General features: G+C 54.2%; 1 protein-coding gene and 1 long non-coding RNA gene across 6 annotated transcripts in view; one reads left to right on the forward strand and one right to left on the reverse strand.

Annotated features, from left to right (window-relative positions):
- Positions 1-16,441, reverse strand: part of KDM2B (lysine demethylase 2B) — an 87,383-nt gene that overhangs the window by 48,485 nt on the left and 22,457 nt on the right. For all 5 annotated transcript variants that reach the window (XR_013639644.1, XR_013639645.1, XM_078873658.1 and 2 more), the window contains exon 3: positions 14,374-15,161. Coding sequence is in view for 3 of the 5 variants with exons in the window: in XM_078873657.1 (XP_078729783.1) it covers positions 14,374-15,161 (788 nt within the window). In the remaining 2 variants the exon portion in view is untranslated. The remainder of the gene's footprint in view (positions 1-14,373; positions 15,162-16,441) is intronic.
- On the forward strand, positions 74-8,039 carry LOC144945410 (uncharacterized). Its single transcript, XR_013639655.1, has 3 exons — positions 74-85; positions 4,289-4,450; positions 8,013-8,039. It is a non-coding gene; the product is annotated as an uncharacterized LOC144945410 (long non-coding RNA).

Below are 16,441 nucleotides of genomic sequence, written 5' to 3' on the forward strand. Positions count from 1 at the left end.
AATGGGCGGAGCAACGCGTCGCCGCGGACCAATGGGAGGCCGCGCCTCACGCTGCTGCCGGGCGAAAACAACGCGGCCCCGGAACGTGAGTTGGAGCCACTCTACAGGCAGCGCCGCTGGCCCCGGAACGTGGGTGGCAGTCGGCCAGGCCGCGGGCCCCGGAACCTGCGTAGCTCTACACCCCCCACCGGTGTTCGAGCACGTGGGTGGCATCGTACGAACCCGTCTCGTGGCCCCACGCTGAGGGTGCCATCTCCCCCCCCCTCCCCTCCCGTGTGTGTGCCACCCCTGCCGGCCATCCAATACGCCTGGGGTCACCACCTGGGGTCACCACCTGGGGTCACCACCTGGGGTCACCACCTGGGGTCACCACCTGGGGTCACCACCTGGGGTCACCACCTGGCAACGTCTGAGACAGAAGCGCCACCGCCTCACGCCACGTGCACACGCAAAACACGTGCTGACCACCAATCCCGCGCTGTACTTGCGCACGAGGAAGTTCCACATCTCGCCGCCGCCCACGTGGACTGAAGGCGCGTTCGCTATCTTGCACGTCTAGCATAGGGGACTCCCGCCTCGATACACGAGGGGGTCCCGCATGTGTCGTCGATGCATTCCATCGTTTCAGCACGTGGGTGAAATCTTGCGAACCCTCCCCCCCCGTTCAACCCGTCATGTAGAATGTATCTAGAAGAGTCTGTAACCAAAATAACAAGATGAGCAAAAGAAAAATTGTGAATTCGGTATATTTTTTTAAATAACATTTCAATGCATGTGAATACGAGACGATTAGTTCTTAATAACATCACGGGGCCAGTTCTTAAAGAGCCGCACGCGGCCTCTGGAGCAGCAGGTTGCTGACCCCTGATCTCGACAGACGAGAGGCGGATCTAGGGATCGAGAAACTTCTCAACGGGAGGGAGGGAATGAGGACGCTCGTGAAATTCCAAGCCTTCAAAATAGAGCCCGATATTTTTTTTCTTAAAGCCTGTTTTCGCCAGGCAAAAGTTTTCAATAAATATAATGCACCTTATATGATTGACAATTTTTTTTTTAAATGTATGATGAGACAAGCAACTACTAAAAAATGTATTTTTCCGCAAAAAAACATTGTTGACGACTTGATTCAACTTTTATCTAAATACATACCCAACGGAAACCACTCATTTTGAAGATTCCGTTCTTTTTAAAATCAGAAATAACTAAACATAATTAACTTAATACACTGAGAGGAAGCTCCTATCTTTTTCCGTTTTCGAATTATTCAGATTTGAACATAAAAAGCGGATTATTTTCGTTCAAAACCCTTTTAGTTTTTCACTTGGGGCAAGTGCGGTTAGCAAGCACCCATTAAGGCATAAGACAAAGTTTACTGTACAGTACTGTTGTATATTGTTGAATCGGATGAAAACTCAAGAGACCAATATGATTGCCACATTTGTAAGCGTGAGCTGGGGGACTTAGTCTGTCATCACTACAAGGGTGGCGATTGCTCCTGCGTGTGAGATCCCAATTCTCAGGGACCATTACCCTCACTGCCATCTGCGAGTCGCAAAAGAACGCAGGTTGAGTGAATACCAGTGTTTTGGACATGAAAAACGGCGTTTTGGACATGAAAAACGGTGTTTGCCACCTTGTCAATGTTAAAACAAGTTTAGGTGATTTCCAGCTCGAATGATCATTGAGGCGCTCCTCGTTTGCCTGTTCACAGCCCTGCCGATCCAGTGGTGGAAATTCCACATTCATATGGTGGAGGCGAGTCTATCCATAAGACAATCACTATTGAATTCCCACCCCCGCTATCACAAAATAAGTGTTAGCTATTTTATCGACCACATAGGGATGATGATGAGCCCCCCGTCAGGTTTACGAGATGGCACAAAGACACCACCGAAAGTGGGTTGGAATATAACGTTTAAAATGTGATAATATACTGTATGCTATACATACAGTCTGTTTACCTGCGTTCCTGAAGAACACCGCGTTATGGTAAAATCGCGTTATAATTAACATCTGATGTGGGGTAAAGCGCAGTCCGCGATAACACGCAAGATGCGTACGCAGGCCGGACCAAGACTGAGGCGTGTGGGTAGCATCTAGAAGCATCCAGCAGCATCCCGCTGCCTTGTGCGATGCTACGCCGAGGCAGCCCGCATGACCGCTTGTTCCGAGTCGCGCGACGTATAGTTCCGTTCACTCGATTGCGTTATATCCAATTCGCAATCCGCGTTATACAAAAAAGTGTTCTCCAATAAATTAATCGCGTTACGTCCAATTCGCGTTATAGAGGAGAGACTGCATACATCTCTGCTTCCCCCTCCCAAGTCGGATTATCTAAGTGACTTCAGCGTGCGCGGCGGAGGTGACGACGTCCCTGGATCATGGGACTTCTTCCTTGCCAGTATCAATGTCCTGATAGTGGCATTGTCTTTGTGCTGTTCGCCTTTCGGCGTCCTCTGGTCTAACACCGTTTTGAGACGAGGCTCTAAAGAAAGCTGTCTCTGGTGTGGACCAATCAGTTTCAAAGACAATGCATATATTATCAGAGTATGTTTTTTTATACTCTTTGGTTCTTTCGGTAAAGTCACGTAGGTGAAAATAATAAGATAAAATAAAAAATTAAAACAACTAAATTAAATCACGACGTTTCGGGCGCAACACAAACGTCCTTCATCAGGTGGGGACCACCACAGCGAAAACAATCACTGAAGTATGGCATAGTTCAGCGATTTTGGCACAGGTGGCACCACACGCGATTATTTTTCATCAGGTGGTCCTCACCTGATGAAGGACGCTTGTGTTGCGCCCGAAACGTCGTGATTTAATTGAGTTGTTTTCATTTTTTTTTACCTACGTGACTTTACCGAAAGAACCAAAGAGTATGGATCATTGCAGTCACGAAAACTTCAAATCTAGAAGTACGTTTTTTGTTTGCATATGTTCACCACGAGTATATGTGGTCAATGCAGCCATGATTCCTTGCGCAAAAGGTTTCAGTTTGGTGTTTTAACATCTTTACCACCTGCTATATTATTTGGCAGAAAGTGTAAAACCTATTTCTATGTTCAGCAGAGGACAAAAAAAACCCTTAGGCCCCCCCTGCGAACAGTCGCGCCGCTAAACGCTTTCCCCGGGAACCGCATCACAAGCCCGCGCGCCACTTCCCGGCGTTAACCGTGGATTATAGCGTTCTGTTATATTGTTTTCAGAGTTCATTATGTAAAGGTTGTCTTCAGGTTTTTGTATTTTTACGTATAACTGAGAGAGGCACAAGAGAGAAAATATCGGCGACCGGCCAAATTATAAACTCGCACGCCGGCGGCGATTCTGCAAAGTTCACCTGGGCTCGGCCACGGTGATGACAACAACAACAAGAACAGCAACAACTACAGCGTGACAGCTGCTTAACACACAACAACACATGAACATGACAACAGCACAACAATATCAAGGCAGCAGACGTAGTTGCTGCTCGCAGCAGACATCGCAGCTATCGCGATTTTCACCTGAAGACGAACGCTTGTGTTGCGTTCGAAACGTCGCGATTTAGTTTACTTCTACCTACGTGACGTTACCGAAAGAACCAAAGAGTAATGTCAAAGCAGCATAACATTACAACACCGCAACAGCACAACAACAACAACAACAGAACAACAGCACGACAACGCAACTTGACAGCAAACACAACGAAAGCGTAACGGATCAGCGGCGTGCGCCGGCAACTTCAGCCGAGAAATCGTCACAAAGCGAAGTGACCCCCCCCCCACCCCGACGGTTGCAACCGCGTGCCAACGTCGACTCAACGTTGGCACGCGGCGGCGGTGGCCATCGGTGTCGCATGTCGTTCGGCGCGATGTTCCGACGTTTCGCTCCGCGTGCCGGAGAGCTTAGGGGCCGTCCATAAATTACGTCACGCGATTTTGGACGATTTTTTACCACACCCCCCCCCTCCTCGTCACACGGCGTCACAAAAAGTCAGACCCCCCCTCAAATATGACGTCACAAAGCTCTGCCCCTCCCCTCCTCAAAACCATATTTCCATTTTGAAAATAAAACATGCTTCAAATCGCTTTAAATTATTGTCATTGTAGTGCGTATTTAATGTGGCGCTGCACTCTGATGTTGTAGGAGTGTTGTTATAACAATTAGTGTTGTTATAACAATTAGTGTTGTTATAAATGTTTTATATTTATTTAAAGTTGCGCATTTTGATGTGACGTCACATTTCTCAAACCCCCCTCTCCCTCATCACACATCGTCACAAATGTCTGACCCCCTCCCCCCCTAGGTGCGTGACGTCATTTATGGACGGCTCCTTACGCTTTTTCTTTTAAACGACCGAATTGAGCGGCTGGCCCCTTCCCTCCCTTCCGCCAGCGGCTCCCGGCAGACTTGACCGGCACCAGCAGCAGCAGCACGAGGCGAGGCCATCGTGGGACCGCGTGAGCGAGTGAGGCTGGGCCGGTGACCCCCCCACCCCCCACACTACCCCCTACACCCCCCCCCCCGTAGTTGACGGACCGACTCCAACAACAAACAAACGCACGCGCGCTCCGCTCCTGTGGGGCGACATCTGCGTCAATCACAGCGCTCGCTCCGGGTGGAGACCGAGCACCACTTCATTGTTAACGACACGGGCCGCTGGCCAATCAGGATGAGGAGTCGAGTTTGGGGGAGGGGTGCAGGTGACATCTCGCTCAGCTCCCCTCCACACACTCTCCTACTTCTCCCCTCTCACCTCACTCTACCCCACTCCACGCACTCTCCTACCTCCCCCCTATCAGCTCGCTCTGGTCCCCTCCACGCACTCTCCTACATCTCCCCTCTCACCTCACTCTACTCCCCTCCACGCACTCTCCTACCTCCCCCCTATCAGCTCGCACTACTCCCCTCACTCTCATCTCACTCTACTCCCCCCCCCCCCCCACGTACTCTCCTACCTCCCCCCTCTCATCTCACTCTACTCCCCTCCACGCACTCTCCTGCCTCTCCCCTCTCATCTCACTCTACTCCCCTCCACGCACTCTCCTGCCTCTCCCCTCTCACCTCACTCTACTCCCCTCCACGCACTCTCCTGCCTCTCCCCTCTCATCTCACTCTACTCCCCTCCACACACTCTTCTGCCTCTCCCCTCTCATCTCACTCTACTCCCCTCCACACACTCTCCTGCCTCTCCCCTCTCATCTCACTCTACTCCCCTCCACGCACTCTCCTGCCTCTCCCCTCTCATCTCACTCTACTCCCCTCCACGCACTCTCCTGCCTCTCCCCTCTCATCTCACTCTACTCCCCTCCACGCACTCTCCTGCCTCTCCCCTCTCATCTCACTCTACTCCCCTCCACGCACTCTCCTGCCTCTCCCCTCTCATCTCACTCTACTCCCCTCCACGCACTCTCCTGCCTCTCCCCTCTCATCTCACTCTACTCCCCTCCACGCACTCTCCTGCCTCTCCCCTCTCATCTCGCTCTACTCCCCTCCACGCACCCTCCTACCTCTCCCCTGTCATCTCACCACTCTCATCTGCTCCGATGTACCTGTGCGGCGATGGGGAGTTCTGGACAACGCGGTGTATAAGACCACTCGTCACTGCCCGCTTCGGCTGTTGTGCGACTGTTTTTGTACAAAGCTCATTGGCATTCACCTTCAGCCCAAAATCCACTGCTGGACTACAACGAACCGTGACGGCCTTGTGCTCTGCGCCGCCCGAGTTCGCGACCATAAAACGATTTGTCAGTTTCGCTAAATCCGAGCACGTCACAGACTCCTTTGTTATTGTTATGATGGAGGCCTCCCCACGCCGTAGAGGTTGAGTAACCACACATCACTATCACTACGCTGGTCAGTGTGGGTTGGTGAAGGTGGGGTGGGTGGGGGAGGCCCAACGTGTTGCCCGATCTTGTCGGATCTCAGAAACTGCGCTCGGTCACAACTTCCTATGGGTCTCTGTGCGAGTCTGTGGGTCTCTGTGCGAGTCTGTGGGTCTCTGTGCGAGTCTGTGGGTCTCTGTGCGAGTCTGTGGGTCTCTGTGCGAGTCTGTGGGTCTCTGTGCGAGTCTGTGGGTCTCTGTGCGAGTCTGTGGGTCTCTGTGCGAGTCTGTGGGTCTCTGTGCGAGTCTGTGGGTCTCTGTGCGAGTCTATGCCATATAAATGTGACGACATCTCAAGGCATGGCACAGAAACAGTGGGCATGGTTTATGTTGTTTACTTATTTATATATAGACAGAGGCTCAATGCAACTTCTCACCTGTCATGCCAAGCAGCTGGGAGGGCAAAGGGAGAGCTTGCTCGGAGCATACTTGTTGCCCGTGTAATTGACACAAAGGCTCGCTCGCTCACTCATTACATTTTGTCGGTCACTCTTTCAGTCACTTGCTCACTTGCTCAGTCTCTCACTCACCCAGCCAGTCAGTCACTCACTCACTCAGTCACTCATCCAAACTGGATTGGTTTAGCGACTGGCGGGGTGGCAGCCTCGACCGGACATCCCTCGTGGCCCCGCGGCCAGCCACGGTGATGAATGCCACGTGGAGACATTTTTTTTCTCTCCCGTGGGTAAATTTGTCATCTGTTGCCGCTGCTCTATGGGAAAGCGTTATAATTACGTAATTTCTTTGAGTCTCAGAACTCTACGCTGGAGGTGGCCTGGCAGTCTGAAATATTGGGCCCTGGACGCGCGGACACACGCACCGCCGGACAGAGAGAGACACAGATAGGCGGACAAACGCGGACACGTGGGATCGCAACGACATCGCTGCTGCCTCTCAATGATCGCAATGAAAGTGTCAATTGGCGGATCTGTACCAGAGGCACGGGCTCGTAATTTGCGCGAAATTCGCGGCCAATTTGCGGTCCTTTGGCCGATCGCAACGGGCCACGCCGCGGCCCCTGGCTCTCTCTGGGTGTCAGCGGCGCCGAAAGACGTATGAGAAAAAAAACTAAAAACTCTCTCTCCAAGATCACAAAAATAAAAAAAGTCACAAACAGGGCATACGGACGGGGGGGGGGTAAAAAAAATAAAAACCTTCGGCCGCGAGTGCGCACGCGCGCGCGTGCGTGTGTGTGTGTTTTTAAAGGGAGATAAAGCGGCGCTATTTATAGGGGGTTTTGGAAAAAAACATGGGAAAAGTGGAGGAAGTAGAGAAAGTCAGCGAAAACTGTTTATTCTCGGTGACGGCCCGAATTCTCAAGCAGCGAAAGATCAGGCACACGCACACACACACACGTACACAAAGACAAAGATCCTCCATATAGCCTTAACCGACTGTTGAGGCAAGTGCTGTTAACGAGCACCAATGAAGGCTGGCGCGGCACACGAGGGGGTGGGTGGCCAGCACCATGCCCGGCTGCCTTTGTCTTCCCTTGTGCTGATATTTACGCATCGCACCGGGTACTCAATTCAGACTGAGTCGACTTAAGGGAGGCCCAGGACCGATTCGGATAATCGTCAACGGTGTTTGGCCGCGAGCGAGAATCGAACTCGAGTCGCCGGGTTCGTAGCGCAGCGTGCTAACCGCTACACCACCACTCCCCACACACACGTACACGTACAATCACACAGACACACACATGCACATGCACGCGCCTACGCTCAATCACAGTAACAACCGACATTCCTCACCAAGTGGCGGTGATGTCACCACGCCACTTGTGCCAGGCTAGGTACACAGGCAATGTGATCCTCATTGCAGGTGTGCAGCAGCTTCGCTAATCCACTGCTGGATGAAGGTCTCCCCCCACACTGTCAAGCGCAGGGGTTGTTCGACCATACTTCACCATGCTGCTCAGTGGGGGTTGGTGAAGTTGGGGTGCGCCCAGGGCTGTGAGCTGCTAGTCCAACTCAGGTCGGCAGGGTTCGCAGCGCAGCGTGATAACCGCTGCACCACCGCTCCCACACCCCCCCCCCCCACCAAATCGCCCGAGCTCTTTCTCTCTCTCTCGATTGCTCTCCATTATCATGATGACATTTTATTCATAACCCTGACATTTGTTACAGTTGAATTTGTTGCATTGCAGGATCGTGCGAGATGGCGTCGATTCTGGGAGGCCTTCATCCAGCAGTGGATTGACCGTGGCTGACGATGCCGACGACAGCGCCGGGGATGAAGCCTGCGCCCCCCGCCCCCTGCTGTAGGATGGCACAGGCCCCTAAACGCTTTTTGCGCTGCCCACAATCGCGGGGTTCTGTTGTTGCTGCTGCTGCTGCTGCCAGATTCACGTCGGGCCCCGCGGGGAACGTGCCCGAGCAGAAAACATCTCACAAGTCTTTAACGTCCCGCCAGCGAACAGTTGCTGATGTTTCCCAGTCGCACTCAAGCAAAGCAGCAGCGTTTCCTGCCTGCTTAAAGCAGTCGCCCGTTCATCATCATCATTATTATCATCAACCGTCAAGATGTTGATCGATATTCTCAGTCTTACGCGCAACAGCAACCGCCGCGCATCTTTAACGCCACCGACCCACGGGCCGCGTCTTCCTCCGCGTGTCCTTACACGTGAGATTACAACACCGCCCGCACCCCCCCCCCTTCCCGTGCCATCGTTAATAATTAGCGGCGTGGATTCCCGGGCGCGCTGCCACAAGAGGGAACCGAGCGGCGTGAATGTGGCCGGAGCCGCGGAGCGCGACATCAATCACGGGGCCTCCATTCACAGCGATGGCCCCAGCTGCGCGAGGCAAGACGTGGGACTCACAAAGGATGGCGCTCCCCTCTCGCGCCGCCACCACGACAGCCCAGCCCCCCCCACCCACCCACCCATCCCTGGTGCTGACTCACTGATCACTGATCACCACCCACCACCACCGCCACCCACCACCAACGCCGGCACCACCGCCGTGAACGGGCCCGAGGCCCCGCCTGTTGTGTTGCTTTCTCGGGACCGAGTTGGGAGAGAGGCCAGCCCTCATAGCTTTGGTGGGGGCTGGAGAGAGGCTAAATCCATCCGGCGAGCTGAGTCCGATCCCCCAGCCACGGCTAACGGCTCACGTCGGCGGCACGTGACATCCGAACGAGGACCTGAGCCGCCTGCTCTTCACAAACAACAACAACACTGACCAGCGCGGTGAAGTACGGTCAAGCAACCCCCAGGACCGACACGGCTAATGGGCGCACAGGGCTGAATTAACGTCGCCGGTGAGAGGGCGCTTACGGTCGCCACCTCTGAAATACAAGCACTCGTTATCCTAGTATGGGATCGCAGAGCTTGGGCAATTGTTGCCGGCGATTGGTTTTAGCCGTCTGTGGCCTCCTGCGCCTCCTGGCGAAAAACTGTGCGCGTCGCATATTCCGCAGCGGTTCGATCTCCAGTATTCTTGAATGATGGCGCGATATCAAAACACGAATGGGTCTTATCCGAGAGGGGAGACCTGCATGCGAAAGCGTCGCCTCGAGTGGTGGCTTGTCGTTACTCCGACGCGGCCGACAACAACCGGGACTTTTCATGTCCCGCGAAGACCGAGAGATTTCCCAGGGCAGAAACTGCTGCTGCTGCTGCCTCCTCAACACAAGGACAATCCAAGGAAAACCAGGACAGGTGGCAACCCTAGCGGGAAGGTTGGGGGGGGGGGGGGTGGAGGGGGGAGGCTCGGGGTTGGGGAGGCTCGGGGTTACGGGGTCATCGGTCATCACCACTGGGGGTGCCAACCACACTCAGGGCCCCCTTTTTCCCCATGAGCGTCGGGTTCCCCCCACCCCTGCCGCCCCCACGTCCCGAGGGAGACTGCGACCCAATTGCTGAGTCAGCACCGATGGAGGCCTCGGGCTCGTCTCGCTGTGCCAGCCAGCGTGGCCGCTCACTCGTGTGGCACGGAGAGCGGGGGGGGGGCGGCTGCTGAGAGACTTTTGGGTAACAACGTGGGGGCATCGAAAGTGGGCGCTCCTTTCTCGTGCTCACACTGAAGACTCGGGCGTAAGTGATTGAGCCGTTCAATTGCTTTGTCCGAGAGGTGGTGAACTGTGGGTAGACCCACTCGCCCACCCACTCATCCACCCACCCACGCAACCAATCACCCACCCACCCACGCACCGACGCACGCACCCACCCACGCACCGACGCACGCACCCACCCACCCACGCACCCACCCACGCACTTACCACCCACACACTCACCCATCCACTCACCTACCGACCCACCCGCCCGCCACCTCCACGTGTACATTTGGGGCAGTGCAACTTTATGTGGTCCATGGTTTGGAGTTCGTAGTAGCAGTCACACTCAGGAGAGAGAGAGAGAGAGAAAGTCGTTGACCATGGATTGACACCGACCACAATTTTACGAGATCCAATTGCACCGCTCCATCTCCACACACACATTCACACCGATGAGGAAAGTGTTGTTAGCGAGCGCCTATTAAGGCTGGCACGGAACATAAGAGAGGAAAGTGGGCTGCGCCACGCACGACGCCACCTTTGTCTCCCCAGTGCTGATGTTTTCACATCGCACCGAGTGCTCACTGTAAGGGCCGAGCCGACCTAGCGGATGCCCAGTATCCATTCGGGCATCACTCGCCACTGATCGTCAGCCGTGGTCCAGACAATCGAACCGAGGGCCGTAAGTAATCATAAACAACGAGCCTTTTGCCCGTCCAAGGACGGGTGTATTGCTGTAAATCTGAAACTTGCAAGCAAAAAGCAGACCGCGGCGCGATATATATTCATTGCATCAATGCGCGTGCAGTTTGTAAGGGCGCGGTGACAGACTTATTTCATGTGAAGGTGATAATCCCTTGTTCATCATGACGTCCTTTTTACTTTGATGTCTCAACAGCGTGACGGAGATCGCGTGACGTGAGGGTTCTGCCTTTGTTGTGAGGGTTGTAAGTTGACGCCGAGGAGGGGGGAGGAGGCGCCTCGGCCCCCTATGTGGAGTGACGTCACCCGCTAATTATTATGAATGGAGGGGGGTGTCCATTTCAGAGGCGTAGCTAGGATATTTTGCGCCCGGGGACGAACTATAAAATTGGCGCCCCCCCCCCCCGTTTAATCACATTTTCCTATTACATCGAATAAGGAACAACAATTTTAATGAAACATTGTATTTAAAGAAGCAAATTTATAGAAATTATATTACATGGCTCACTCAGTCACTGTCGTAGACTGGTTGACATAGTCTACAAAAGATTCATTTTTCTTGATTTCACTGTCGCAAACTGGTCAATCACGTAATCAAAATCTGTTTTTTTCCAATGTTTCTCTTTCAACGCTAAGAAGAGCAAGATCGCTGAGACGATCTTGTCCCATTGAAGCCGCAAATACGACAAAATAAGTTTCAATTTGCTGAACGACCGCTCACAGCTTGCAATTGAAACTGCTATTGTTAATAAAATTTGCAGTGAAATTCGCAAATTCGGAAATATGTCGTCTCCATAAAACACAATAAAACCAAGAAGATCCAAAGGAGTTTCTGGTAGAACTTCATTCTGGTTACTGAGCAGCATTTTGCAATCTCCAATTTCTGTGAAAAGTTCGTGGCCATTGATGTCGGTGTCATAGAAATTTCCAAAATCTTTGCAATTTCGATGAATTGCATCGACATCTGTGTCGGATAGAAGAGTTTTGACGTCCAGCAGAAATCAAAATTTTGTGTTCAGGTCTTTTAGTCGTAAAAACCGTGTTGACATCTGTTGAAATCGATCAAATACGCTCCTCATAACGTGCACAATTTCTTCTTCTGCTGAAAGTCCTGCATCTCTTGCCAGTTCTCCTGGCATCTTCCGACATCGCCTAATTCTTCTGTCCACATCGATCCCCCAGGCTGTGCATCTTGTTTTGGCGTTTTCTACAGCAACTTGGCTCAAATCATCACGAAGCTTGACAAATTCATGCTCCAACGATTCAAGATCAGTTGCTGCTTCCTTGAAATTCATAGTAGGATCCTGTAAGCGCTTCTGAACACAATACATTTTTCCAAGAATGATGTTTCCAGAAATGTAATAAAACTATGAAGTTAAAATGTAATACGCATGCCTGTAACTGTTCTGCATCACTTATGGTTTCAGGCGTCATAGTTACGTCCTCCGATAATTTGTCTAGCAGCCCTACTAGTTCATTCAGTCCTTCATATATAGCTTTAACAGCTTCTGATCGTGCACTCCAGCGTGTTTCAGGCCGTCGTAGTTTCCGCCACCAAAAAACAGGCCAGTGACTAAGGCTGAAAGACTGCGCCTGTCTGTTGTTTGGGACGTTCTTCCATGTAAGTTCTTAATAGGCGCGCGTACCAAAATGTAATTACATGACATGTAGGCTGTGTGTGGCGGGATATATAAACTTTTAGGTTGAGGTGTAGATTTGTGCAGTAGTTTCAGGCTGCCGCGCCCGCCGCAATAAGTTATAATGTAACGTTGTAAGCCTCATTTTGGCGCCCCTTTACCTTGGCGCCCGGGGACACATGTACCCCCCTGCCCCCCCCCCCTAGCTACGCCTCTGGTCCATTTGGAGGACGTCACCTGCTCATGATTATTAATGAGGGGGGCTGTTCGATGTGGAGTGACGTCACGTGCTCATGATTATTAATGAGGGGGGAGGGTGCTCCATGTGGAGTGACGTCACCGGCTCATGATTATTAATGAGGGGGGGGGGGGTCCATGTGGAGGACGTAACCTGTTCATGATTATTAATGAGGGGGGCTGGTCGACCGTGGAGTGACGTCACGAGCGTTGCACACAGACATTCTTGGCTCATTATATTAGGTAATAATCATGGGGGGGGGGGGTGTCCATTTGGAGGATGTCACCTGCTCATGATTATTAATGAGGGGGGCCGTTCGATGTGGAGTGACGTCACGAGCATTAAGGACAGACATTCCTGGGTGCTTACAGTCGGTATAATCATCTAAACAAAAAAAACTACGAGTGAAACTCAAGTGATGTGACGTGTCCAGGCGAGGTGCACTTTGAGGCCACGTGTCCGCGCGTAGCTCACAAAAGCACGTGGGCGCACGCAGACACACGGACGCCTGCGTGCAGGCAAGGACACAACACAAAGATCCCTCTCCTATAGCCTTCAATAGACTGTTAGGACAAGTGGTGTTAGCAAGCACCTCTGCATGACGACACAGCAGACGAGGGGGTGGTGATGTTTTATACACCGCGCTGGGTGCTATTGAAGGCCGAGTTGACATACGGGAGATCCAGGACCGGTTGCAATATTCGCCACTGTTATTGCTCACGAGAGGGTCACTGGGTTCGTAGGGCGGAGCGTTAACCACTGCCACATAAACCACGCGCACGCGTTCACGCACACGCACGTACGCACGCACATGCTCGTGTAGTTTAATCTCAGCGGTATGTAGGTCATTTTCTGTTTTTTAGGTCGGCTGAAAGAAAATTTCTGAATGCTCTTTGCTTTGGGTGTCAACGCAAGTCAAGTATCAGGTTCCAAGTTGATTTCGTGTGACCAGGTGAGAATTCTAGAGAACAGGATAGAGTCTCGTTTGCAAGACGATAACATGTTAAATGTATAAAATAATGAGAACAACAGTAATATACTGTACAGCAATGAAGCAAATATAAATCGGAACAAAAAAAATAAAATCAGAACATATTTGACTATCTAATTGTAACAACTATAAACTACTTTTATTTTGCCAGCTAAGGCCCACTGAGCTATGCAGCTCTTTTTCAGAAGCAACCTGGCCACAAATGATAGCTCAACGAAGTGGCTTATCACGTGGAACTGTATCGCAGACCAATACTCGTAATTTATTGGGCTGCTGCTTACCCGCAGAATAATCCACGCGAGCATGGGGAGAGGGACACGCAAACTCCAAATATACAGGCGTCAGGGTGGGGATCGAACCCACGACCTCCTGTGGTCCAGGCGAGGTAGTCAATATCTCACCACCACGGTGCCCTATCGTGCCTCATTGGCACGGTCAACCCTCCTCTTTCAGGGCGCCACGACCCATCCGCCCGTCACGGCACCCGTGTACCGGGACACGGCTGTGGAACAAGGCTGTGGGACAAGGATGTGGGACATGGCTCGCCAACCACAGGTCGCGGCGCCACTGCATTCACCGCGATGGAAAATAGACAGAAATGTTTCGGGGAGGTTGGAATCGCGGTCCCAGATCGTGATGGTGAATCGGCACGTCGCGACACGGGTTCACGGCAGCATCCCGCCGCCAAGGACACCCACCGCTATGGTGGAGTTCGGATGCCGTCCGACGTTCCGTTCCACCACCCCGCGGAATGGGCGGAGCTCAAGCCGACCGGATGAACCGCCGGCCAATGGCAGACTCGGAGGCGGGGCCGGAGGGATTTCACAACGACAACACGAACCGGGCTGGGCGCGGCAAAACCGTCGGGCAAATGGGCTCTGCACCCCCGCAGTGCACCGCCCCCCCGGGTATGTCCACGAGTGCAGAGTTGCCGCGACCTCACCTTCCCGTCGTCGGGAGCCGGTGCCGTGACCGCGGTGTCCTCCGAGGCTCCGCTTGCCGGCGCCAGCTGCTGCTGCTGCTGCTTACGGTTCCCGGGCTGCCACTCCGCCGGTTTGTCCGGTGCCTTGGGTTTGGCGACGGCCTTCGTCGGCGGCTGACTCTGGTTGAGCAGCGCCACGCCGCCACCGGTGACGACGGTGGCGGCCGGAGCGCCACGTCGAGCGACGGGCGGCGGCTCCGCTCCGACGGGCGCCAGCGGCGGCTGCTGGGCACCGTCGGGCGACCCCGTGGGCGTGCGGGGGCAGCCCTCATCGCTGCGCTCCGAGTCGCTCGACCCCGCGCGCTTGAACCGCTTGGCGCAGGCGGCGCCGGGCGAGCCCTTCCAGCAGGGTGCGTCGCGCCGGATCTTCCCGCCGCCGCCGCCGCCGCCGCCGCCGCCACCGCCACCACCGCCGCCTCCGCCGCTTCCGCCGGAATCGGCAGAAGCGGCGCTGGAGGGCGGCGAGGGCGAGCAGACCGACGAGGAGGTGGACGCCGCGGCCGCGGCCGCCGCTGCGGCCGCGGTCACGGCGGACGAGGCAGAGGTGGACGACGCAGCGGAGGAGGCCGCGGTGGATGACGCGGCTGACGAGGTGGAGCTGGAGGAGTCGGAGGAGTCCGAGTGGACGCTGTCGCTCTCCCCGTCGCCGTGACGACGGCCCTTGCGGGCCCGGACCCTCGGCAGGCCGTCTGCTTCCGGGTCAAGCCGTGACTTCAGCGTGGAGTTGTCCACCATTTTACCACGAGGATCTGGGGGCGACGGGGGAGGGGGCGAGGGGCGTTGGCCACCACCGCTCGCGAGGCCGGCGCGACGGACGGCGCTGCTGCGCGCCACTGGCGAGCGTCGTGGTGCTTCCCACTTCATAGGAACCTGCGGGTCGCTGGCGAGGTACGACCGTGGCGCTGTCACGCAGCAACGGCCCCGGTCTTTTGTCGGGGGATATTTGAATGTCCACCGTACGTGAAGCGGACGGCGCGTCGTGTTTCACGGGGAGTGCGCACGGCAGGATTAACCAGGGGCGGCCGCCGGGCTCAAACAGCATCCCTTCGCAACAAGCAACACTCACCCCGACACCCCGACACTCACCCCGACACCCTAATACTCACCAACACTCACCCCGACACCCCGACACTCACCCCGACACCCTAATACTCACCAACACTCACCCCGACACCCCGACACTCACCCCGACACCCTAATACTCACCAACACTCACCCCGACACCCTGACACTCACCCCGACACCCTAATACTCACCAACACTCACTCCAACACTCACCCCGACACCGCAACACTCACCCCAACACTCACCCCGACACCCCAACACCCTAATACTCACCCCGACACTCACCGACACTCACCCCAACACTCACCCCAACACTCACCCCGACACCCCAACACTCACCCCGACACTCACCCGACACCCTAATACTCACCCCGACACTCACCGACACTCACCCCGACACTCACCCCAACACTCATTCCCCAACACCCTAATACTCACCAACACTCACCCCAACACTCACCCCGACTCAGCACTCACCCAGCCGCCCCACCGCACCAACACTGCGATACCTCTAGACCAGGGGTCGGCAACCTGCGGCTCCGGAGCCGCATGCGGCTCTTTTGAACCTTGACCGCGGCTCCGGGGCGGATGCTAGCGAGGGGAGGAGGCGCACTGTGACACCTGCTCTGGCGTTGCCGCTGCTGACAGGTCGCCGCTCAGCTCCACACTGCCCGCCCGGTGACAGGCAATAACGTTGCCGTTGCTTTGTCACATGTTTGGAAGAAGTAAAAACCTTCCTGGGCAGCAAAGAGCTCACCTTTGCTGAGCTGGAACAGCCAGAGTGGCTGGAAAAATTACATTTTATGGTAGACATGACAGCACATCTAAACACGCTAAATACAACCCTTCAGGGGAAAGGAGGCACAGCCCTGCACATGCTGGAGGAGGTTTTGGCATTCGAGCGCAAGTTGACAGTGTTTGTCAAAGATTTACAGAGAGGTACACTGTCTCACTTTCCCTCTTT

This window comes from Lampetra fluviatilis, chromosome 37, assembly GCF_964198595.1.
Source record: "Lampetra fluviatilis chromosome 37, kcLamFluv1.1, whole genome shotgun sequence".
NCBI lineage: Eukaryota > Metazoa > Chordata > Hyperoartia > Petromyzontiformes > Petromyzontidae > Lampetra > Lampetra fluviatilis.